At 52.0% G+C, this 25978-nt stretch overlaps 1 protein-coding gene across 2 annotated transcripts; it reads right to left on the bottom strand.

Annotated features, from left to right (window-relative positions):
* Nucleotides 1–730: 730 nt before the first annotated feature.
* Nucleotides 731–25182, bottom strand: ETHR (ecdysis triggering hormone receptor). 2 transcript variants are annotated; one of them, XM_011136945.3, is made up of 6 exons: nt 24536–25182; nt 24004–24119; nt 22707–22869; nt 10795–10903; nt 10614–10685; nt 731–1839 (listed from the first exon to the last, which is right to left on the bottom strand). In XM_011136945.3, exons 1-6 carry the CDS (start codon nt 24624–24626, stop codon nt 1107–1109), a joined length of 1284 nt encoding a protein of 427 aa, XP_011135247.1. In that variant the 5' UTR covers nt 24627–25182; the 3' UTR covers nt 731–1106. The 2 variants fall into 2 exon arrangements, with proteins under 2 accessions (XP_011135247.1, XP_025162867.1); XM_025307082.1 differs by lacking the exon at nt 731–1839 and adding an exon at nt 2297–3186.
* Between the last annotated feature and the right edge of the window lie 796 nt (nt 25183–25978).

Genomic DNA, 25978 nt, shown 5'->3' with positions numbered 1-25978 from the left:
CAAAGCCCTTCCGTGAAAGCGGAACGGTCCCGGCGCATGTACGATATTTCAACAAGTGCGATCTCGAGTCGTCTGGATGCAATTTGCACGTCAATCTTTTTGCTCAACGATATCTAATAGTAAAAGAGGAGAGATGGCCTTTGAGGACTGACGCCTCGCGCGGCGAACCTTGCTGATGAAATTACTTGGAGAACTGAAAACGTCAACGTGTCTCCAAGTCAGCCTTTTGTTTCGTTGGAAAAAAACGCAGCGCGCCAATGCCAAGCTTCGTGCTCGCTTGAGAATGCGCAGCGAGCTGCCGGTCAAATGCTTTCGATTTCGCCTTCGCGGTCGCGCCGAACTAATCGACAACTCGCAGATCCCGTCGGCGGAGTAGCGAGTCTTCGAAGTCGAGAACGCAACAGAAGGATTCTCAACGCTGATTAACGCCAACGAGCACAAAGTCAAGTGACAAATCGCTTGCGACAAGGGTCAGCTTGCCGCCCTCTCACCTCTCTCACTCTCACTCTCTCACTCTCACTCTCACTCTCTCTCTCTCTCTCTCTCTCACTCTCTCTCTCTCTCTCTCTCTCTCTCTCTCACTCTCTCTCTCTCTCTCTCTCTCACTCTCTCTCACTCTCTCTCACTCTCTCTCACTCTCTCTCACTCTCTCTCACTCTCTCACTCTCTCACTCTCTCACTCTCTCACCCTCTCACTCTCTCTCTCTCTCTCTCTCTCTCTCTCTCTCTCTCTCTCTCTCTCTCTCTCTCTCTCTCGCCTGCATGACGCACTCGCCAAAGTATCTCGATCAGCTCGATCCGACGCGTCCCAGGAACCAAAGACACTGCAATTTCGTCTCGCAGCGAATATCTAATACAATTATTATACTCTCACACACACATACACACTCTTTCGTTCAGACTCGCGAGTCGTGTCTAAGCTCTAACGCGGTCGCGGCAACATCCAATAAACATTTAACAGTTAGCGAACGCTACGTCGATGGATGTTGGCGGCTACCGATGACCTCGCATCAGCGAGTCACCGTTCGTCGGGGTATTGTCGCAACAACAACGAGTCGAGAAAAGCAAAGTTGAGTGGCTCGTCACTCCCGGGTCGGCTCTCGGGATTAAACGTAGCTCTCCTGCTTCTTCCTCGCGATACTCCCGGCCACGACCGCCGTAAGTAAGGGTAGCCTGATCTGCTTGTCCGCGGGCGCGTTCTCGTGCTCGACGCACGGTACCTTGACGCTGCAGCTCTTGTTGCTGCTGTGCCTGCGCCAAAAGTCCGAGTGGCTGCTGCTGCAGTTGGTGGAGCCGGTGGTGGTGTAAGTGCCGGTGCGTTCCGACGTCTTCTTCTTCTTGCGCCTGGTAGGCCCCAAGCCGCACAGCCTGAGGAAGCCCTCCCGGAACTTGGTCGACATGAGGTTGTAGAGGATCGGGTTGATGGCCGAGTTGAGGTAGAGCATCACCCGGCAAAAGTACAAGAGACAGTAGTAGCCCTCGGTACCGAGCGAGATGACCATCTGCGGCGGCACGATGATGACCCAGAGGGTGAATGCCCTGAAGGGCAACAGACACAGGAAGAAGCACAGCACCACTGTGCCGAGCATCAGCACCACCTGCTTGCGATACTTGAGCAGATTGTTGGCCGGGCCGCGGCTGATGGCCGGATTCGCCATGAGGTGCCGGGCGATCACCGTGTAGAGCACAATCAGGATCAGCAGCGGTATCACGAAGAACACGACGATGGTCGTCAGGATGAAGCCGGTCATCCACGTGGCCGACGCCGGGGTCATGCACATCGGCACGTACGTGCCGTCGACGTTCTCCACTTCGTACGTCACCATCAACAGTATCGGGCTAAAAGATTAGAAACATCAAAAGGGATTATCATCATTATCATCGTCGTCGTCGTCATCATCATCATTATTATCGTCATCCTCGTCACAATTGCTACTAATGGCGCGAGATTATGCAAAAGAAAAAAACCGGCCAAATGCCGAAGGCTGAGCGAGGAGGAGGGTGAAATGATTGGACATGGGTTGCAGTTTGGTGCGAGGGAGCTCCATTTATTTTCGCCGATACAGCCGGCGGCCGGCTTCGTGGCCGCTTGACTCCCCGCGATGACGAGGACACGCTGCTTAATACTGGGACCAATTGTCTGTCGATCGAGACAGAAAGAGAGAGAGAGAGAGAGAGAGAGAGAGAGAGAGAGAAAGAGAGAGAGAAAGAGAAAAAAGGATCACTATCTCTCTCTCTCTCTCTCTCTCTCTCTCTCTCTCTCTCTCTCTCTCTCTCTCTCTCTCCCTCTCTCTCTCTCTCTCCTCTCTCGCTCACGAGGATTTTAATATCTCACGGATAGACGTAGAAAGTTTTCCGCGGCGCTTACAGTCCCATCTAATCTAGCCGGAAGCATCGAGCCTTGAGCTTCCTTCCACAATAAACATCCACTGGAACTCGCTGCGTTCAAACGTAATCGTCCGACACTTCCGCTTCGGGGAAGGAGACAAGTTACACACTTTCCGATACTTGAAGAGTCACAACTCTTCCTCCTCCTCCTCCTCCTCCCGATTCAAGTTCCTCCGCCGCTGGCGCGCGGGGGCGAACCTCCTCGCGCCCGCGCTCTCTTCTCCGCCGAGGCCGCAGAGCCTGAGGAAACTTCTCCGGAACTTGCTGCTCATGAGATTGTAGAGAATCGGGTTGCCGGCGCTGTTCAGGTAGAACATGATGCGGCAAAAGTTGAGCAGGCCGAAGAACGTGTCCGAGTCGATGGCGGCGATGCGCTCGGCCGGCGTCACGACGATGTAGAAGGTGAGCAGCCGATAAGGCGACAGGCACACGAAGAAGCTCACCACCACGGCCAACAGCATATACACGACCTGGCGCTTGGCGCGAGCGTGGTACGCGTCGCCGGCGGCGGACGCGGTGTCGCGAGTCAGGTGGCTGACGATGTGCGAGTACAGCACGACGAGGAGCGCGAACGGCGCGGCGAAGAAGAGCAGCACCACCATCAGGAAGAACGTGACGCTGGCGACGGAGTCGGCCTGCGTCAGGCACACCGGCACCTCTTTCACCCGAGGCGCCGTCGTCGTCGTCATCGTCGTCGTCGTCATCATCATCATCATCTCCCGTCCTGCCGCGGTCGCGGCCTGGGCGCTTCCGTGCGCCATCTTGATCTCGCGGTACTGCGATACCCAGATCATCGGGCTGCAATCAATCACCAGAGGGGTAAAGGAGAAGGCGTTTTATACTCGGCCACTCGCTTCGCCGGTGGACCGCAACTTTGGGCCGATCCAAGTCCAAGTCGACCCTGGCAAGCGGATAGAACAGCAGGCAGAGAGAAGCGAGAGTCCAAGTCCGCTCGCACACCGCGGCGGTTGGCTATTTTGTAGAGAGTGCGGAAAGACACGTTGCTTGTAGAGACACATGGAGTGCCGACTAGCTGAGAGCTTTCGGGATCGTCGCGCTTGGCGGCGCGCAAACTTGAGCCATCGTTGCGGCTACATGTTGTTCCGTTTTCGGTTCCGCGTTTTCGAGAATAATAACGCATGCGGAGGAATCGATTGATTAATGCAGATGGGTTGGAAGGGTTGGGGAAATGTTCGTTCCAAGTCGCTGCTGTAACGTTTAGAAACGTTCAAGTCTGTTAAACGCGCGACTGGACAAGTCCACACTTGGATGAATTCTTGCAAAGATATCAGTATTAAAGTGTTGCGTCAGTTTTCACAGCGGACTCACTCACTGGCTGACTTGGACGTTTACAACGTTTGCACAAATGGATCATTTGTCGAGCGACAAGTCATGAAAAAGATGTATTTTCTTTTCCGCGAGCGAAGCAAAGTTTTCACGTTCTCCTCAAGTTCCGATTGGCGCGACGCTTTAATCGCGCTAATGCCGCGCGATCTTTTCCGCGAAGAAGGAAGCGCGTCCTTCCGCGCCTTTTTCAACCCTTTAACGCCTACTGCTAACTATAGTTACTATAGAAACGTATTTAAGAATCCATAAGTTGGTCAAAAAAGGAGATATTTTCGTTTTCTTTGTACCCGCACTGTAAAGGTGAATTCTTCTTCTAAAAAATAGTATATAGATTATATGTAGATTCGGTTTAGTCTGTTTTAAGTTCAGTTTCAATGATAACATGTTTTGTTAAATTCCAAGTAGGCATAGTTACCATTGTTACTGACATCTGAAAGTGCATTATAAATGATTAGATTGATATCTGTTATAATTTTATACATTTGGCAGCTTTCTCAGTTGCAAAATGTGAAATTAAAAGAATATAGAAATTCCAAATGACGAATCCAATATGGTGGACACGAAAATCAAGAAATCAAGCTATTTTCGTGAAACCTGATGACCTACAGTTTTTTATGCGACGAAAAATGAAGGAGCGATTGACTATCTAAATGGTGATCTATAAGATATTCTTCTGAAATAGTAAGCTTGACGCTCTGAATGATAAACTTCATTCACAAATATACGAGTAATACGTAGTAAAGTTTCAGCTGAAAAATGTCAAACTGACTATCAGAGTTATGTCGTATAGATTATCCCTCATTTTTCTCTGTATAGGTTGCTCATTTCGTATATGCTTTTAGGATCCAAGTCATATTTACCAGTAAACAAAAAACGAACGATAAAAAAAACCAAACTGACGAAACCAACAAACGGAAAGCAGAAACTTCGTGTACTCTTATTTATTCAGAAGGTAGTTTCTCGCAGATATAAAATTCTGATATTTTTTTTGGTCATCACTATTTATAGTCTCAGTTCAAAAAAACTCAAATTTCATTCTTCTAAAACACTTACAAAAAAGTCGGGCGTTAAAGAGTTAAGAGGGTAATTTTTTGTACAGCTTTGAGCCCCGAGCTCTCTCCGCGCCCGGCGAGCAGCAGCAACCGAGGTATCCCGTGTCGGCGGAGCACCCCTCCGCGCAAAATTGCCAAGTGATGGAAAGGTTACCCTTCTTCGTGGCTTTGCGAACGCGCGCGGAGGTGGGAATAATAGCGTAGACGAGAGACTCTCTCCCGAGACGGTCGCGTTCCCACGCAGTGAAACGGAATATCTCGCGTTTTTTACGCATCGTTTCTGCCGCTTTACACGCTACGATGTGTAACGCGGCTCGGGCTACGAATTCAACCTTTGCCGGGGCGACGGTAGGATGGCGGCGTCGGGTTTCCTCGACGGCTTTGAGGAAACGCGATTTCGATAATTGCGCGTCTCTCTCTCTCTCTCTCTCCCCCCCCCCCTCTCTCTCTCTCTCTCTCTCTCTCTCTCTCTCTCTCTCTCTCTCTCTCTCTCTCTCGACGACGCGTCTTCACGCAGACGCCTGCACTAGGAAAAAATTTAGTATCTCTAACAAAACTGTTTAGTTGAGGCACATTTTAATAGCAACCAAATATCTTGTTTTATATAACAAAATATTTAGTTGTCCCAACTAAATATATTTTTCTGCTCTTTGGATCAAATGATTTTGTTCTTGCACTAAAATTTAGAAGCGGACTAAAATTTAGATTTTATATATTAAGAAAAAATTATAGTATTTTTAACAAAATTCATATAGTTAAAGCTTTTTGATTGCTATAACAAAAGTATTACGTTATACGAAGAAACCGTAATCAAACAAGATATTTGTTTACAGGAACTAAACAGTTTTGTTGGGCATATTTTAACCAAATTATTTTGTTGTTACAACAAAATTTTGGTTCACGCAACAATACATTTTTCCTAGTATGCGAGAACGAGGCAAGAAAATTGACAAAGATAAAGCGAACGTCAACGTACCGATGCACCAAAGTGCTTAACACGTTCGGTAGCGAGCCGAAATTCCGAGCTTTGATAAGAAGAGGGATTTAAAGTTGCCGAGGCGATTAGCAGCTTCCTCGTGCGACAAACAACTTGAAAATTAGTTCTCGAGGCGGCGAGAGCTCTCTCCGGGGCGATGGAAAAACACGTCTCGAGCCCACGCTTTGACTCCGGCGAGCGGAGCGAAGCGGAGCGAAGCGGAGATCGGGTCAAAAGAAATAACAGTGCCGGCGGATGTGAGCGCGCGGCGCGACTCCGAACGACCCTGCGATAAAGCGTCGCTTAACCGCGTTTCGCGCTTTCGGACAAGTTGCAGGCGAGCTCTCCTCTCACGCACGAGGAGCCGGCTTTGACTTTGACTTTGGCTCGCGCAGACCCAGTCGCAGCGCGCTCCCTCGAGAATGCGAATCGCTAAGGCACGAGGAGAGGAGGTCGTCTCTCTGCGGCCGTCACTCGGCGATACAATTCCGCAGGTTCGATCGTGATTTCCCCCTTTGACGGCAAAGCGACGAGAGAAATGCTGTGCCGGCCGCTAATTAGTCCGACGCGCTTTCGATCGGAGAATCGCGTTCTACCCTTCTCGGCCTTCCGCGAGATGCAACGCGCGTCTCCGCGGCATCTCACGACGGCAGCTCGTTTGTACAATTGCCTAACCGCGCGACCCCTCCGGAGAGCCATCAACACTCGATTTATGACACAGATATGGGAGGCGGGGGAGGGGGAGGGGATGAGAGCACGAGCGATAAAATTCCGAGGTTCCAATGGTCGTTGGAGACAAATGGGCGGCCTGCGCTGTCGTGGAATGCGACGTTTCATTCGAGATTCTATCGCGACATTTTGCCGCGGTGGAGGGGAGCGACTGCCGTTTCATAAGTGGCTATAAATTCGGCCGACGCTCCAAGTACTTGACGACCGAGACGACAAAGTCGATCTACGCGTCACGCGCGTGCACGCGTGGTTAGGGGGCTCTCTTCCTGTCCCTGCCGCTCCCCCTCCCCCTCCACCTTGCTCTCCACACAAAGTACTTTACGAGCGATATCGCTTTTATGACGCGTATGTGGGCCCCGGCCCCACAATGTGTGATACGGCCGCTTTTATCTGGGAGGGCGAGCGACCCCCAGGCCGGACTTGCCGCGTGGGGTAAGAATCGAATTCCCGAGACTACCCTTGCTCTCCTTTCAGCGCGTCTGTCTCTCGTCGGCGCTCCTTGCGAGAAGGGGGAACTTGCGATCTTGCGTGTCGCCCCCGCATGTAAACTCTCTTTCTCTCCCTTTCTCCGCACAACGATCCATCTCTCGGCTGCCGGTAGAACGCAGGAGAGAGCCGGCTAGTGGGAGAGGGGGGTGGCAGGGGGAGAAATAATCGCCTTGCATTTTATGCTGACGGATATCAAGCGAGCCCGAGAGCCGGCGGCCTCTCTTTCAATGAACTTGGCGGGGCTCCTTTTTACGAGGGAAATTGCGACGAGGACACAATCGAGCACTCGCGGATATTGGCGAGTCCGTTCATTCACGGCGTTGCTTTAAATGCGCTGATCCGAGATAAAAGCCGCCGTCACCGCCGTCGACCTCTCGCGCCCGCGTTTTCACTCGGCTCGCCCCTTTTTACCCAACACTGCCCAACCCCCGCCGCGTTCCGCCCGCCCCTCGTCTCGCGATCTCGGGGCGACGCGCGAACGATCGCGCGCCATTTTTCCGTCATCGGCGCGTCCTGATGATGAGCTACCCCGATGAGATGATGCATGTTACTGACGTTATTGACGTCACACGCTGCCGCCGCACAAAGCGGCCATCTTCCGCGACAGCGACAGCCGGACGGCTCTCGGGGAAGGCCGGATAACGTCGTGCTGGGACCTCCGCAGCCAGCCCGATTTCCGCGGGCGGGGGTGGCGAAAGAGCTGCAATTGCGTTACGCGCGATTGTGCCCGGTCGTCGCTGTGTGCGTGTGCGTGTGTGTGTGCGCTCGAGCAATCTCCGCGGCAGGAATTTCCAAGCCGCGTAGCAGAGAGAGTCGCGTCGTTTCCGCGGGTGACACACATTTCCCGGAATAATGCGAGAGCGAGCACGCGTGTTTTCTACGACGCTCGTAAAGCTCGTAGTCGAAAACGTAACATCGGCGAATGGGCCGCCGCGGCGCGCCGCGCGCTCCTTTGATCTCGCTCGAGTACGTCTGCTTCCTCTCGCGTTATACGACTCGACGCGCGTTCCCGCGATGTAACGAAGCGAGAATCGACGGCGGGCCGTCGTCGTCGTCGTCGGCGGTGAGCGACGGCGAAGAGAAGGAAAAGCGCGCCGCTCCCGCGGGAGGGAAAGGAAGTCCTTCGCTTTGCGCAATTATCAAACTTTCGCGCCCGACTTAACCCGAGCGCGAGGGAGGGGGGGGGAGAGAGAGAGAGAGAGAGAGAGAGAGAGAGAGAGAGAGTGTGAGAGAGTGTGAGAGAGTGTGAGAGAGTGTGAGAGAGTGTGAGAGAGTGTGAGAGAGTGTGAGAGAGTGTGAGAGAGTGTGAGAGAGTGTGAGAGAGTGTGAGAGAGTGTGAGAGAGTGTGAGAGAGTGTGAGAGAGTGTGAGAGAGTGTGAGAGAGTGTGAGAGAGTGTGAGAGAGTGTGAGAGAGTGTGAGAGAGTGTGAGAGAGTGTGAGAGAGTGTGAGAGAGTGTGAGAGAGTGTGAGAGAGTGTGAGAGAGTGTGAGAGAGTGTGAGAGAGTGTGAGAGAGTGTGAGAGAGTGTGAGAGAGTGTGAGAGAGTGTGAGAGAGTGTGAGAGAGTGTGAGAGAGTGTGAGAGAGTGTGAGAGAGTGTGAGAGAGTGTGAGAGAGTGTGAGAGAGTGTGAGAGAGTGTGAGAGAGTGTGAGAGAGTGTGAGAGAGTGTGAGAGAGTGTGAGAGAGAGAGAGAGAGAGAGAGAGAGAGAGAGAGAGAGAGAGAGAGAGAGAGAGAGACGGTCGACGACCACGTGCGCGCGTGTGCGCGCGCGTGTAATTGGCACTCTTGCGACTCGCAATCGCATCGCGCGATGATGAAACTCCCGGTCGTAATGTTCCGTTGTCGAGTGGCAGCCAAACGTCGCGACGACCTAATCCACCGACAGGCCAGGGGGCGGAGAGGGAGGGAGAGCTTTGAGCCCCGGGCTCTCCCGGGCGCGAGTTTTCAAAGTTCACGCGCTGTAATCCGACGATGAGCCTCGGCGAGCTGCCCCGCGGAGCTTAATAGAGACATTAATTTTACCGCGACGCACTTTGCTCGCGCATTTGCGCTCACGCGGCGGGCACAATGAGCCTTTTAGACGTGCGGTGCGCGCACCGGCTTAGGTCCTTTGGCCGCAGAGCAAAATGGAATACGACTCGACGCGCGCGCGTGTGTACAATCACGAGCGAAATTCACCGTTAACATATGACATTTTCTCCGCGCTCGCGGAGTCGCGGTCGTATCGATCGGCTTCGCTCGAGCCAGCGAAGTTGCAGATGACGCGTCGTCGTCTGAAGCGCGCCTCAGGATCAAGAGCAGCCCCTCGGCCCTCGGGGCGCGTCTTTGTAAAACATACGTTTGCGAGCGTAATTAACCCATTAAGGTCCATGCTTCAAATTGCTTGAAAAGAAATTCGAAGCACATTAATCGCACGATAATCATTGCTAAGACTCATGCCAGAAAGCCAATAGTTACTTTTTTCGTATCTCTACTGGTCTAGGCATGTGCTGCAACGAGTACATTCATATAGAGATTGTTTGTAATTTTTTAACAACAAACGAAGCGGAAAATCGAAAATATAATACATGTTTCTTTGGTGATTTTTCCCGTAGAATCGATTGGCGTGGTTAGTTTTTCGGAAAAGTTAATTTTTCTTAATTTGTTTACAACAATTTGTTTGAAAACATTTTTTTTCAATCAATTTGAAGCACCAATAATCATTGCTAGAACCCATGCCAGAAAGCCAATAGTTACTTTTTTCGTATCTCTACTGGTCTAGGCATGGGCTGGAGCGAGTACATCCATATAGAGATTGTTTGTAATTTTTTAACAACAAACGAAGCGGAAAATCGAAAATATAATACATGTTTCTTTGGTGATTTTTCCCGTAGAATCGATTGGCGTGGTTAGTTTTTCGGAAAAGTTAATTTTTCTTAATTTGTTTACAACAATTTGTTTGAAAACATTTTTTTTCAACCAATTTGAAGCACCAATAATCATTGCTAGAACCCATGCCAGAAAGCCAATAGTTACTTTTTTCGTATCTCTACTGGTCTAGGCATGGGCTGGAGCGAGTACATCCATATAGAGATTGTTTGTAATTTTTTAACAACAAACGAAGCGGAAAATCGAAAATATAATACATGTTTCTTTGGTGATTTTCCCCGTAGAATCGATTGGCATGGTTAGTTTCTCGGAAAAGTTAATTTTTCTTAATTTGTTTACAACAATTTGTTTGAAAAAATTTTTCTTCAACCAATTTGAAGCACCAATAGTCGTTACTAAGACCCATGCCAGAGACCCAATAGTTACTTTTTTCATATCTCTAATGGTTTGAGCATGGGCCCTTAATGGGTTAATAGGGCTCGTGTCGCGGCGGCAGCGACTTCTCATTGCGCTCACGTAAAAATGGCGCGGGGGACGCAACACGTGCCGAGAGCAAAAGGAAAGAAACAAGCAGCGCGCGCGCGGCATGCGTCAGTGTGGAGGAGAGAAGCAGAAGAGCCGGTAGCGTACAAAAGAAGCACGGAAAAGAAACAAGAGGGCTGCAGCAGCGCGAGAAGGGGTGGAAGGGAGGAAAGGAGGGAGGGCTGTAGAAACGTAACGAAGCGAATTATCGATGACTCCCGCGACCTTTCTGTTTCGTATCACCTGGTACACAGCGCCGCCGCCAGCCACGCCAGGAAGCAGAGAATCGTGGCCCTCGTCTTCGTGCACACGTATCTGCGGGGGAGGGAGGAAATTAAGAATCGGGTTACAAGCTGGCGCGTGACTTTTAATTAGCCGCGCTCTCTCCGCTGTTTGCTCGTTAAACTATCCTCGACTGCCTTACCCGGCCCTTAAAGGCTCACAGATGGCGTAATACCGCTCGAAGCTGATGGCCAGAATCGTGAGAACCGAGGCGTGAGCCACCGTCAGCTCCACGAAGGGAACGGCTTTACCTGAAAGCACAAGAGAATTTTTGTCATCTCTCCTCTCTCGTTCTCTCCTCGCGCGTGCGCGCACACGCCGTGGTTTATCTTTAAGGTTTATCTTTAAGGTACGCGGCGAGACCGCGCGCGGCGGACTCGTGCGCTCGGTCGATGCGTCGCGTCGCAAGGACGCGAGTTTCGACGTGAGTAGAAGAATAACATCGAGTCGGCGGGCGACAAACGCTCGCGGGACGAAAGTCGTTTCTCGTTACATCGGTTCCCGCCGCCAAGGCAATAGCCGGCAGCGACGTTTGAAAGTCAAATGCGATGCGCAAGGTGCAGGACTCTGCGCAGGACTATCCGCAGGACTCTCCCCCGTTTGAAGCTGACGCGCACGCTCAGAACCCGCTTCGCCCGTCATCTATCACTCTTCAAAGTTGCAGGCGCCGGTTCACGTCCGATAAACGGCCGAAGGGGGAGGGGGAGGAGAGCGACTTGTAATTCCCGAAAGGAATTTCATGAGACTCGACTCACCGGAGACTCGCAATAAAAACGCCGCGACACCCCGGGCGTTGTTATCCCCCACGTGGGCGAACCTGCCCCGTCGTTTATTCCGGATCAACCTACGCACGAGCTACAAAATCCATTCATTACGTCGACGCGGAAAGAAGACCCTCTGCGGTTGTTGATATCGCGCGTTGATACCGGAATACGAATATTTCGGCGGCCGCGCTCTCTAGTCCTCGACTTGATGAACCGCACGCTAATGGGCGCCTTTGACGAAGTTTCGCGCAAAATCCGCGCGATCGATGCTCAGACCGCACGCGCGCGCGCGCGAGCGAGACATTATATGACATTATATATGACATTATATATTCCACGAGACGAATCGCAGACGCCAGGCGCTCGCCAGGTGGCGACCCCGACATAATCCGCGATTAATACGGGGGGGAAGTCTCACCCTGCCACTCTGCCGCGGTCGGACTCGTTGGAAGAAATTGCGGGAGAGTACCGCACAGTGGGGCCAGATGACATTCTTTGGTTGAAAATTCTCTGGAAACCTGAATCTCCAACCGATCATCGACACCGATGGATGAGGTTGATCCTGAATAAATTCCGAAGAGATTCATCTTGGCAAAATTAAAAAAAAATTTTCTTCTCGAATTACTAGCCCCAAAAGAGGAGAAATTATCGTTAAACGCGAGAAACTTGTGTAATATTCATTATTCGACACTTATTTCTATCTAATAGCGTATTCAGCGACGGTGATTACTTTCTATCTCCGTATGATGGCTTATCAGCTAAGGTTTATAAGCTTTGAGCTCATGCAGCATCAGGTTAGGGTTGGATGTTTTGTTCAATGTTCTCCATGTTTTTACTTATTGGGTCCATATGGTTTAATTCTTACTTAATGTGGACTGAAATGATGAGCTTTGAAATTCTGAGTTTTCTAAAAGGTGATTATAAGTTCTGGAGTCTCGCATTTAGTGTCCATAGGCTCGAACCCATTGAGGTCTTGGGAGAACCCAAGATACTGTACTTTAAACGATAAACTTTTAAAACAAAGACCCTAAACCCATGAAGCCTCAACCGATAATTTTTTCAAAATTTCAGCTAGACAGATCTTTTTGGAATTTATTCAGGATCAACCTCATCCATTGGTGTCGATGATCGGTTGGAAATTCAGGTCTTTGGAGAATTTTGAACCAAAGAATGTCATCTGGCCCCACTGTGCGCCGGGACGAATGAACGAGAGAGAGAGAGAGAGAGAGAGAGAGAGAGAGAGCTCTTCCTCGGCTAATTCGCGCGCGCGAGGTAATGTCGTAACGTCGCTCGCGCATGGACGCGCCGGTTATAATTGAGTTTCACGATTCGACGAGAGGGAGTCGCGGCGACGGTGATCCCTCTTTGCTGATCCTGATATATTATTTGTCCCGAGGAGCGTAAAGCTGTTTGTTTATCGGGGCCAGGCTATTAGGTTTATACGTTCGAGCAGTCGCTGCTGCCTTCGTAGGCATCTATCCGCGCGAAGAAGGTTATTTCCGCAATCGATTATCTACGGCGCCGGCTTCCATAATTCAGCGCATCTCTCTTTTTCCTCTTTCCTTTATCCCCCCTTCTCTCTCTCTCTCTCTCTCTCTCTCTCTCTCTCTCTCTCTCTCTCTCTCTCTCGGTTGGTTCTTATCGCCGCCGCCGAACGAGATTTCCAGGGCGGTCAGTCGCCGAGTGGAAAGCCATTTTAACGCGTCCTCGCGTCGCGAGCCAAAGTCCCTCCTCGGCTAATTGCTCCTAATCGCCCTGATGCACTCGCTACAAGCGAGAAGAGAGGGGGACGGATATCTGTTTTACATGAATTTTCATAAGCGCGCAGTCGACGGGAGAAATCCGAGTGGCCGAAATAGAGGCGATAGATGCGACGTAAAAAGGGAACGTTTCGATCGAGATGGAAGCTCGTGCGCGGACGAAAGAAACCGAAGGAGGGTCTTCTCCTCCGCCCTCCCCCCACCCCCCTCTCGTCTGGCGGATCTGTCTGTGTCGTCGTGGGCCGAAAGAATGCCGCAGGGTGTCGCGGTCGCAGCGGCGTCGGGCGCCTTTCTATCGCATTTCCTGCCACGAAGGTTAAAGAGAGAATTGGATGGGGAGAGACCGGCAGGACGAGGAGGCGTTATACCGGGCGTAGCATTAAATGCCCCGACGCGGTACAGGCTAAGAGCAACGGTAATTCGTAGCGGGGGGTAGAAGTTCAGCCGGTCGTTTCAGCCCCGTAGGTCACCGTGCTTAGAGCGCCGTGTCCAGCGCGCCGGACATTGCCGCGCTACTCTTCCACCTTGCCTTGCCCTAGCCTTGTCCCGAGCGAGGCCTTTCTTCCTTCCCCTCCTGCCGCTCCCTCTCTTTTTCGCCCTCCTTTCCTCTGCTTCTCTGGAAGCGCCGAGAAAGTCTGCGTCAACGCGATTTCCTCTCTTTCGCTCGCCACGCGTCGCCTAAACTCCAGCCTAGCTGGTTCCCGCGACGACGACTTGGAAATTGCCAGCACCCTCCTTGGGCTGACTTTCAACCGGTTCGCGACGATAAAGCATTCACACCGACTGGGGTCTTTGGGGAAATCCCTGTCCCGCGCGAAATCCCGCTATTGAGCTTCGCCGGCACGTGCCGGCACGTGTTCCTTTGCGCGACGACACGTTTCTCCGACATGTGGCCCGGCTGATTGCTAATTTTCCCCCAACTTTGGCGCGCGAGACACGACCTCGCCCCCCCCCCCCCCCCACCTTTCCCTTTCCCCCCTTCTTTCCTTTTTTTTCCCGAACGAGTTGAAGCCGCGCCGCGACCAGATTCGCATCGCCGCGTTCGCATGCGCGCGATAATGAAGGCCGGAAGCGTTGCGGCACAGTTATCATCTTATCAGGATCTTATCAGGAAGCCCGCCTTCAACGGGGCGCGCAATTACGCGAGACGTCGGTTACGCGACAGGCAGACGCGCGTTGATTTCTCCCTCGGCTTTTTCACCGCTCTCGCGCGATATATGCAGCGCGCCGCACAGCGGGGCCAGATGACATTCTTTGGTTGAAAATTCTCTAGAGACCTGAATTTCCAACCGATCATCGGCACCAATAGATGAGGTTGATCCTAAATAAATCCCGAAGAGATCTGTCTTGGCAAAATTTAAAAAAAATTTTTTTCTCGAATTACTAGCCCCAAAAGAGGGGAAAAATTATCGTTAAACGCGAGAAACTTGCGAAATACTCATTATTCGACACTTATTTCCATCTAATAGCGTATTCAGCGGATTGGAACTATGAAACCGATCAACAGACACCCCGAGATTTATCGATCTTGAACCAGAAACCCATTAACCCAAAACTCATATGCCCAAATTACAAAAACATCAAATATAGACCCGTTAACCCTTTCACTGCTGAGAGCATTAACTTCCCTTGAGAAAATTATTAAAATATTTGGTGGTCCTACGTTTCTTGGGTCGCTGATTACGAATCTAAAGTCAGATCTGCAAAATTAAAAATGCCGGACTCAATATGGCGATCATGATGTACAAAATTAATGAAAATTCCGATTATTATTAAATAATGACCAGGTCGTAATAAGAACATATGATTCTAGACGATGGAACTCGATCGAGCTGGACAAAATTTATGTTGGAAAATGTTCAATACTGCATATTTATGTTTATGCTAGAGATTAAACGTTCATTTTTTAGTAAAATAATACTGATAGTATGGATTAGAGATGGAGATACAGAATGAAAAAACTATGAAAATAGAGCTAAAAAGTGCAAAAGAATCAAATTTCGGCCGTTTTTGTATTTATTTATAAAAAAAATCTAACCTGCAAAAGAGTACTGGAAGAAATATATGCTTTTGTACAACATCAGAAAAATATTTGGTGAAAATTTCAGACCTCTACATTCAATACTCTCCGAGAAATCGATTTTTCCCTAAAAAAAGCATTTTTTTTCAACTTTGATTTGTTACAAATATTTGTCACAAATGAATAATTGGATATAAAAACCTATTGGAGTATGTTGAACAACAATTCAGTTATCTGGAAAACTCAGATCCCCGATTGGTTCTTCAAAATTATGTGATTTTTACAACGCAAAATTGAATCAAGAAAAGGTGAGAAGTATACTTAACCCACAAACCGTGAAAGGGTTGAGCACAAAACCGAGGGATTTTGAGTCTTAAGCCCATCAACCTAGGAATCTATCAATCCGAGAACTTTTTAGCTCGTGGATGCATGAAGCCGTATATATCAAGAGCCCCAAATAGTCCAAGAACCCAATCTAGCCATAGCTCGAGAACCTAATAATACTCGACGTTGAATATTCAGCTATAAAACATTAAGTTCGAGCCTAGAAATGCTGAATGCCAAATGGCTTGATTTTTTTTTTTATGTGGGCTGAAATGATGAGCTTTGAAATTCTGAGTTTTCTCAAAGGTGATTATAAGTTCTGGGGTCTCGCATTTAGTATCCATAGGCTCGAACCCATTGAGGTCGAACCGAAGACACTGTACTTTAAACGATAAATTTTTAAGACAAGGACCCTAAACCCGTGAACCCTGAACCGATAATTTTTTCAAAATTTCGGCTAGACAGATCTTTTTGGAATTCATTCAGGATCAACCTCATCCATTGGTGTCGATGATCGAGTTGGAAATTCAGGTCTCTAGAGAATTTTGAAGCAAAAAATGTCATCTGGCCCGCTCACCGTAACGCATTTCGCCGAGCCATCGTTGCCATGCGCGCTCAAACGCGCGCCGACGTATTCATACTGCATTATTCGAGCGTTTAACTGTGTCAATAATTCGATTTGACGTTATATCGTCGGCTTTAATGGACACCATCGCGCGGCGGCGACTGCCGGATGCACATCCTCGGCGCGATCGCTCGATTTGCGTTTCTACGTTGCGTCTTGCGACCGTTTTTTTTCTTTTCAATTTTTATCGAGCAAAGCTCGTTATCGTCGGTGTTATCGTCGTCACCTTGGGAAAAAACGTCGAGGTGTCGAGAGCGCCGAAGGGGAGAACGGGGGAGCCCCGTTCTCGCCGGGCGAATAATCTCGGCGACGAAACTTCGTCGAGCAAATCGCCGGCAATATCGCGCCCGACCCGCTGCAATTAAACCGATTGAATTATGCGGACTTTCGTTGCACGACTTGTTCGGCAAACAAGTTGGCGCATGTGTGCGTGCGTGCGTGTGCGCGCTCGGGGAATATTATTAAACCGACTCTACGGCGACTCGGGCGTTTGATCGCCGCGCGGAAAATATCGGCGGCAGCGTTTCGCGATTTACGCGCTAACGCACGCACGCACGCACGCACGCACGCACACGTAAGTCGCAATTTCTCGTCGGACCAGAATTTCGATTTACGAAGTCGCTGCAGCGTCGTTGTCGTTGTTGTTTCTTCCAATTTATTCCGCCAAGCCGGCAGCGTGGGCTGCATACTTGACAAATTGCGTATTTTTCACACGAGAGCGAAAATGAAATGTGAAAAACACGCGGCGGAGTATTGATATTTCGTCAACTGTCGAATACTTGTATGCGCACGCGCGCGCGGTTTGACGGAGCGATTGCAAAAAGCCACGCGCGATGTGATGAAAAAAGTTGTTTTTTCGCTACCGCAGCCGAGCGGGCGTGTAAGTAATATTAGATAAAAGTAGCCGGTTTATACAGAAAGCGGCGGCGGCGGCGGCGGCACTAATCGAGTCTCTCCCCGTCCACGGCGCTGCCGCCGCCGCCGCCGCTCGTTCCGCCGGAGTGAAATTCTTTCAGGCTCCCGGTCAGGATCAGCTGGATCAGCTCTCCTCTGCCGCGCGAATCGAACCGGCCGATCTGTCTTTTCAGGCCGGAGAGGAGAGACTCTCCCGCGGACAATGCCGAGTAATTTATCGTCGTCAATATAGCGTCACGTCCAGGAATGTAACCCGCGGACTTAACTTATACAATGGATGTTACTTCATTCATCTTCCGCGAGATAACTTTAGACAAGTCGTGCGTCCAAGCGCAATTTTCTCGCGGCACGGCCGGCCGCGCGTACAAACCGCTGTCCTCCCTCCGTCCTCCCTTTCACTGTAAACTGAAGTGTGTTACAATAACACGCTTGAAGCGTGTTAAAGTATGTCACCACTTTAGACACACAAAATCAGCAAATTAAATTAACACATATATGTTAAAAGAACATATTTATGTATGTGTTAAATATAATCGTTTGTACATGTGTGTTAATGGTTAGGTGTATTAAAATAACACACTTTTCAGTGTGTTACGAAAGTATATTAAAATAACATATCTCAAATGTGTTATGAAGGTATATCAAAATAACACACACCTCAAGTGTGTTATGAAGGTGAATTGAGCAACATTGCAAATCCAAGTGTGTTGTGTTGAAATGCACAAGCGTGTAAACGAATGAATCTTTTTCATACACTTCTTCCATTTTAAGTCACGCGTTATTTAACATATTACGTTTACAAAACATATAATAATGAATAACATGTAATTAACGATTTAGTCTATCTATAATAATATGAAAGCAAGTTATTATCATATTAATTTGTTCAATAGATACAATACTTTTTTGAAGGCGAGTAATCGCCGATTTTGCCGACTTGTGTTTTTCTCACATGTATTTTTTTTAATACATATATGTGTGTTCATTTAAACGTGTGTTAACAAAATTAGTGTGTTATCACGAACACATTACTAGTGTGTTACGTGACTTGGTGACGTGTTATCCGATATATCATCCAAGTGTGTTCTCAGTGTATTTCGATTATCATTCTGTGTCTAAATAACACGCTCTACGTGTGTCACGGAATTGTTGGAAAAGAAGTAACACGTTTCTGTAGTGTGTTACATGGTGTGTTACAACAAGACAAGTGTGTGTGTGTTAAAACACACTTTTGTCACAGGAAACGAATTATTCTGACGCACTTAGTGCCTTAACGCCAGCTAATGTGTCAAAATAACACACTAACACTCAATTTTAACACACATGTTCCGATGTCTAGTTTTACAGTGTTGTGTCGTCGTAAAAAAAAGAATCCCCTCCCCACGCGAGCTTTGCGTTTCTCCGCCGCGGCGCAGGACGACGTAATATAATGCCGTGCCGCCGTCGCTCGAGGAATTTCCTTATGAAAATCGGCTCGAGTTACGTGCGAACGCGGTATTCAAGGCGACGCTTTCCAAAGCGAGTGACTCACGAGCGGCTCGCCTCTTTCGGCGTTCGATCTCACGGCTTTCCTTACCGCGGAGTGAACGAGCATGTCGTTTACGCAACCGCTTAATCACGGCGAACAGTGCGAGTCGGCAACGCGCGTCACCGGAAGTCGTTTAGCGATCGCTAATCCGCGGCTAAATAGTCCTTACGCGGCGCACGCTCGCCGCTGAGGTCGCTGGACTTTGCCGCGCCGCGACTGATTCACCGACCGCGGCCGCGCGGGCGTGTGTGCGCAGGATTTACCGTTCTTTCGTTCGCGAGGATTTACGGCGCGCTATTGAGCTCCACCGTGTCGCGTCACTTTCATTAAATTCAGCCGGCTATCTTCGCTGCGAGAGGGTTGCGTTAACGCTGCCGGCGTTTACCGTTGCGAGATACGGCCCGCTTCGCTCCACTCATTATCTATTTGGGTTAGTACCTCTCTCTCTCTCTCTCCCTCCCTCTTTCTCGAAGAGTCGATTTCTGCGTGACCGTTTCTTCGAATACGGTATTGTTATGCAGACAGGCCGCGGCGCCGGCTTTGAAACGCACACTTCCGCCGCGCCGGCGCGCGTCGTAATTTACGCGCCGCGATACGCAGCGTTTTAAAGCGGAAGCGCTGAAAGAGCGTTATCCCGAGAGGATTTATCGCGTCCCCTACGCGCTGGAAGGTAAAAGGGTCAAGCGGGACAGCTAACGATGACGTGTAGAAGCGTCGTCGACCGAGCGATGCGCGTCCTAGTGCCTTGTTTGCGGCGGGTAATTTTCAAAATAACGAGAGACCCCTCCCTCCCTCTCTTTCGCGCCGAATAATTAACGACCTCCTCTCGCACGGATTGACTAATCAGCGCGCGGCTCGCGCGAACTTTCCCGTCGCGGGCCCGAATGCGTCGCGCGCGCAAGAGAGCAAGAGAGACAAAAGTTTCCGGTTGCGCAAATTGCGCGACGGCGGCTGTCCAAGTCGTCCGCGGTGGAGACAACCGCGATGGTCCGCGACGTTATCCCCTCCCCCCCTTCAACAAATGAGATTAAAATATGTATCATGATTATTATATCGACAGCAGTACTGATTCCGACGTCGCTTTTAAAACGCGCGGAGCCGATTAGCGAGTGAACTCCGCTGCTCGTCGTCGTCGTCGTCGATGACGGCGTCGTCAGCGATGTTTGTTTGTTTAACGCGGACATATCTATGCGTTCCGTTAACGACGTCGTCGTCCTCGGGCCGTTTGCCGTTGCCGTCGGCTCTCGGCACGGGTCTCGAGCGTTCGTTTGCAGCGCGCCGTAATGAGCCGAGTATTATTTTAATTTCGACGTCGTCGATAACAACCGCTCCGGATAAACAAAGGAACTGGGGGCGGCACGTAGACCCGGCCGCGCGGCGTAATTGCTTCGTTAGATCGATGCGCGGCTCGACGCGTCGTCGACGTCGAGGAGACCGTCGCGTCGCGTCGTCGCGCTTCGCTCGCCGGCGATTCGCGTATTTCGAGCGACGAGAAAATTCGCCGGTGCGGCGGTTCTCGGCGGATATCGGCTGCCTGATGTTACGTTTTTTTCTGCGTCCTTTTCCCGCCGGACATTCGATCGCGGATGGCGCCGTTTTGTCTCGTCGCCGCGCCGCGCCGGGAAGAATTGTGACGTACTCGCGCGCGAGCTGTCGACGCCCGCGACGTGAACAAACGTTGCGTCGCTCGCCGTGGCCGGGCAAGCTGCAGGTGTTCGTTCGCTCGCGATCGTTATCAGTCCGTAGGAAGTCGACGACGTCAAATTTGTGATTCGCAATTCCGTCTCGGTCGTTAGTCACTGTCCGGAGACAAGGGAAAATAGCAAAGCCCTCGGAGCGCTCTCTCCGTCACGCGGCCGCTTTACGACCGTTCGCGACGTTTGTGACGTAATTAATACCGCCCCTCTCCGCCACGTCACCCGGGGACAATTTCGATCAATTGGAACATTGCGCAATTAACAGGAGCCGTCCAGCTCTGACGATCGTCAGCGGCCGCGCGTTTATCGCCGCGCATATAGGCGGACGCTTGCGGATTTTGCAAAACGCGTCTCGCTCGACGCGACGCGAGCGAGCGACGAGCGCTTTCTCCACTTGCGGGAGAATTTCTCTCGCCGCGAGCGGAAAGTTCCCTCGAAGAATCGCCGTCGCATCGGGGCCGTATCGGGCCCCGCGCGCGCGCACCGAAGAATTTAATCAGACGGAGAATCCTTCGCGGAGAGACACGTAATCGCGGCGCGGCAGCCAGCCAGACGGATTTATCGCCGGGCCTGCCGTGGCAGGCAGCGGTGCAAGAAAACTTTTCACTTTCTAAGTAATACCCGTCCCGATTATACCGCCGTGAGATGTTTTACGTCGCAATAAACGCTACGTGGCCCCGAAGGGGCGCGAGGAAGAGAGGGAGGGAAAGACGGCAGCCTCGCATCAGGAATGCCGAGAGACATGCCGGTGTCGTCGTCGCGGAAGGGGAGGACATCGACATAAGGCGAGCCGCCGTATGCGCCTCATAAAACCCAGACGCCTAAATGCCACCCTCTTCGCCTCGCCTTGCACCCCATCTGGACCACCCTCCACGGACGGGTAACCGCATCTCATATAGGAGCCATCACGGAGCCGTCTCCCTTTCTCTCTTCTCTTTCTCTCTTGCTTGTGCTCTCCCTTTCTCCGCCGCTCTCCTCGCGGAGGAGGCGAGCGGGGCTGGAGGGAGAGGGCGGAGTATATCGATATAGGCGACCGCTCTCGTAAGAACTCGCGAGCCGGAAGAATCTCGCCCCTCGCAAACGCCATATGGTGCCGACGGTTTACGAGCGCGGATTCTTCGCGCGATGAGAGCGGATAGACCGCGCGCGTCTTCGCCGCCGGCGGAGGCGGGGCGGGAGAGGAGTCTCGGGAGGAATTTCAATCAATTATCGGCTGCGCGAGGTCCGAGCGAGATTGAGAGAAGTAGCGCGTCGGGGAAGTGACACAAAGGGACGCGCGATGAGGGATCGCGAGAACGAGAGCGCGGCTCGTTCACTTTTCACCGGCCCTGCGATTCCCCCGCCGCCCTTCCTTCCTGCTCTCTCGAGAGACGATTAATTAATTTGGCCGCGTGTAATAAAACGAGAGACGGGCGGAATTAATTTCTTCCCCGACTTCATTTCCGACTGCAGCCGCCACCGCGCCGTAAAAGACATCTCCTTCGTTATCGAGGTCGCGCTGTTTTACTTATCTCCGCCCGACAAGGCCGCGTACAACGATGTAATGATATCGTCCCCATCCCCCCCCCCCCGCCGAAGAGGGGAGGGACGTCGCGCGCTCGTCGAAAATCGTTCGACGTCGAGCGTGCGAAATTCATCGCGACGTGCGGCGACTGGGGTGCGCGTTTTGTTTCCTTGTTCGTGTCTTTATCTCTCCTCTCTTTCTCTCTCTTCCTCTCGTTTCACTCGCGGCGCGCTCGACAATGACGAAAGCGGGTCAGAGACTTTCCATCGGAGAGAACCCTTCCGCGGTGCGACATCGCCGTGCACTCTAGATAAAAGCCCGTTGCCGCTCGTGTCCAGCGTCCGGCGGCCGTTATGAGACAAACCGACGCGAAGCGGTTCTAAACCGTCGGTTGGACGACGTCCAACGTCATTAACGTCCGAATCGCGCGCGGCCGAGGCGGACTCGCTCGGAGCGAGAGAGCAATCGGCGAGCGATCGCTGCTCGCTCGTCCGCCCGCCCGCGGAATGATCCGCACGTGTGTGTGTGTGTGTGTGTGCCAGCGAAGCGCGTTTCGAAAAAGAACGAAAAGAAAGGGAGGAACAAAAAAAGAAAACACGAGGAAAAGAACGGTTAACGCCGCGGCGCGAAATTCCGGCAAAGTCGCGGAGCGAGCGAGCGAGCGCGCGCGCGTGACGCAATGGGAACGTGTGTATGTACGCGTGTTGGTTAACGAACCGCGTCGATTCGCGAGAGCGGGCCGTCCGTGGAGGAAATATGTGACGGCTGGTATTTTTGGATCTAGCCGATCATCATCGTACCGCCGCCGCCGCCGCCGCCGCCGCCGCCGCCGTCATGTCCAGGAGAGACGCGGACGGGCGCCGAGAAGTACGTCACGCGCCGCGCGTGTTCACATCATTATGCGCTGCGCTACTCACACATGTGCTCGCCGAGCGGCCAGATTTGCGGGCCCGAGTTGACCTCTATCAGCACGGTGGGCGTGCAGATGACGAGGACGCAGAGGTCGGCGACGCTGAGGTTCACCAGGAAGATGTTTGTGCTGTTCCTCATGTCCTTGCCGCGCAGCACGACCAGCGGCACCTGAACGGGGACGAGAGAGAGAGCGTGCGAGAGAGCTCGTCGACCGACCAGCGAGAGAGAGAGAGAGAGAGAGAGAGGAGGGGAGGGTATTTTGACCTTTGGCTTTTGGACGTGACGGCTGATCGAGGGCATTTCAGATTCCCTTTCGCGGCGATTTAGCGCAAAGTGAATACGAAAGCGCAGGAATAATTGCGACATGTCGAGTCTCGACGCGCAGGTCCTGGAAGGACACTTGGACGTCTCGCACGGGATGATCCTTCGCGAACGAGCGAGCGATTTGACGTTGTTACGCGCTCGTTAACGCTCGAGAACATTTCTCACTGCAGCGTTGGATCCGGCTTAATCCGTTTCCCGGCTGCATCGGCATCGGACCTGCGCGTTCTTGCTCGAGCTCTGCCCTGCGACGCCTGAGCCAATCCTTCAAGCTCGCTCGGTTGAAGGGTGGCTTTTTTGGCGAGAGAGCCCGCTCTCTCGCTGCGCTGCGCCAGCGGTGTTCACCCGCGCGGAATTCCCGAGGGCGTCGGCGCTCGGATTTTCGGCGCGCGCGGGCCGAAACTGTAATAACTATTATTTGCCGGCAAACTTGTCGCGGGTGATATATTGCGGAGCACGGCGGCGGCCGGCGGGAATCGACAGGCTCTGTAAAACTGTTTCTAAACATCGCGTCGGCGCTATCTGTCGCCGCCCACCCTTTTCGCGGCCCTTTCGCTCGCCGATGCGGAAAATGTGAAAAAAGATTTATATATATATATATATATATATATATTTATTCGGAAGATTTTCGAGTCGAGCGTGTGCCCACGCGAACGTGCCACCGGCGAGATTAACGATACACGGCGTACACGGTGAATAGAGCAATCTTCCGGGACGCTTCCGATTTAACGGGCCCGCAGGATTTTCGCGACCGGCGCGGCGCTCGCGAGCACGCTTCGCAGCCCCGAAAGGAGGAAAACGAAGAAAAAAGAATGAAATGAAGCGCTTGCAAGCTGATTTTAATCCAGACAGATTCTCTGGTCAGTTTGCCGTCTCTCTCTCTCTCTCTCTCTCTCTGCCCCTCTCTCTTTCTCTCTGGCCAGAATGTCAAGACGCCAGTGGCTGCTCAAAGTGCCGCGGCAAAGTGAGAGTCCAAGTTACCATGAGGTTGCCGACGATGCCCAAAATCATCACGACGATGCAGGCCACCATCGAGGTCGTCCGGATGTAAGCCGGCAGCATGTACAGCGCGGAAGTGGTGTTCTCCGGCTCGATCACTGGAATCATGCGATTGTGTGTGTGTTTTTTTTTGTCCACTCGAATCCCGTCGGGAGAGAAATGTCTGGTTGGACGAAGCCGCATTTCTCGCTGAAATATGAACCGCGATTCAAGGTACGGGAATTTCAACTTGCGAAAGCAGACGTCCTGACGATGTCAGGACTTGCGTATCGCCGAGCCGCTTCAGCGGGAAATCGTCTCATCCCGCCAGATATTTCTCGGCTTGATTGACGTGATTGACGCGTCGGGTCGACCGTTCTGCCGCTTGCAAAGTGTAATTAATCGCTAATTGAGAGATCTCTAACGCGTGCCGAGAGCGAAGAAACGCGTCAATGCGATCGTCTCCAGAGTTGAGAAGTTTCGTCGACGACGACGACGACGACGACGACGACGACGACGAGGGAGGCGAGAATACCTGAGAATCCGTCGAGTGCGCTGTTGCCGATCGCCGTCGTGTAGTAGGAGGAATTGAACTCGATCGCCACGGTCGACATGGTCGTCAGCATGTTGAGAGCTGCCGTTGAGGCCGCGGACACGGCAGAGCGCGATATTTCCCCTCACGTTGCCACCATCAATACACTCTCGAAGCTTCCTGCGGCTTTTTAGGCCAGCTGTGCGCTCTCTCGCGCGCGTCTCGCCCCGCGCGGCTTTGCGCTATCGCGTATTTCCACTCGTGGAAGCGGGCTTCGCATGTGCGCGAGCGCTCTTTCTTCCTCTCTCTCTCTCTCTCTCTCTCTCTCTCTCTCTCTCTCTCTCTCTCTCTCGCTTTGAATGGACGAATTTTAGCTTTACGTGGGCAGCACTTTCGGCCGTGCCGCGACTTTGCCAGCCGGAGTCGCGCCGAGACGCGGTCCGGGAAAATCCATGAGGAAGCGCGCCGTGTGACTTGACCGCCGGTCCCACGCCGGCCTTTCTCGGAGCTTGAGCCGCCGCTTTCGTCGAGTAGCGGTGGCCGACTTTAAGTGACTTCATCGAGTCGCTCTCTATCCATCCGCCTGTGTGTCTCGCTCGTGCCGCGGAACGCTCGTCATTAATTACCGCGCGCGCCAACAGACAGACAGAGAGAGAGAGAGAGAGAGAGAGAGAGAGAGAGAGAGAGAGAGAGAGAGAGAGAAAGAGAGAGAGAGAGAGAGAGAGAGAGCCTTCGAGGAGATCGCGCGCGCGCGCGCGGAAACGTCCCGATTAGCTTGTTCACTCGAAACGGGACCTCGTTTAGAGTGCCTTCTGCCCCGGAGACAGCGGAGAGTATCAATTTGCGAGAGGCAACCGACGCGCCTCGACGTCGAGTGTTTATCCTCCGCGTTTCATCCCGCGATTAACACGATTAATTTCTCCCAACGGCGCTGAGCGTTTGAGCGGCAGCGGCGGCGGAACCGAGTCGTTTGCACTCGTCGTCACTCGTCGAGACGGCTCGAGGCGCGCGTCAGCCCCCCCGACGTTGGGGGAACGAAAGAGGGAAAGCGGAGAAAAGTCCTTCCCTCTCCGCCCCGGAGAGACAATTTCGCAGAGACACGCGCGTTAATGGCAACGACCGTGCCGATCCCTTCTCGTCAGGCCGATGAGAGCGAGTTACGAAGCGAGTAGACCACCGCATCGTCGTCGTCGTCGTCGTCCCCGACGGCTCCGAGCTCCTCGTTCCCGTCCGGTCCAGCGCGGCGCGTGATTCACACTCCACGGCGCAGGTGTGCGCGAGGCGACGCTCGTGGATCATCGCGCGCGATTAAACCCGCCGGCCGGCCGCGGTCGCGGCCGCGGCCGCTCCGGGGCCATTAAATTCCGCACGCGCCGTTGCGGCCTTTAATCGATTCCCAAAGCCACGCGCCATTTGGCAGAGGACCGTCGTCGTCTCGTGGTCGTT

This window comes from Harpegnathos saltator, unplaced genomic scaffold (assembly GCF_003227715.2).
Source record: "Harpegnathos saltator strain DR-91 unplaced genomic scaffold, Hsal_v8.6 scaffold83, whole genome shotgun sequence".
Lineage (NCBI taxonomy): Eukaryota > Metazoa > Arthropoda > Insecta > Hymenoptera > Formicidae > Harpegnathos > Harpegnathos saltator.
The sequence above is the reverse complement of the archived record's forward strand: the minus strand, read 5'-3'. Positions and strand labels throughout refer to the sequence as shown.

Excerpts from the sequence above, each read along its gene's own strand:
- ETHR (XM_011136945.3), bottom strand. The coding sequence starts at position 24,626 with ATGCTGACGACCATGTCGACCGTGGCGATCGAGTTCAATTCCTCCTAC. Across the intron at positions 24,120-24,535 it reads CGCACTCGACGGATTCTCAG|TGATCGAGCCGGAGAACACC; the intron begins GTATTCTCGCCT and ends GCATGATTCCAG. Across the intron at positions 10,904-22,706 it reads GCCGCTCGGCGAGCACATGT|GTAAAGCCGTTCCCTTCGTG; the intron begins GTGAGTAGCGCA and ends TTGTGCTTTCAG.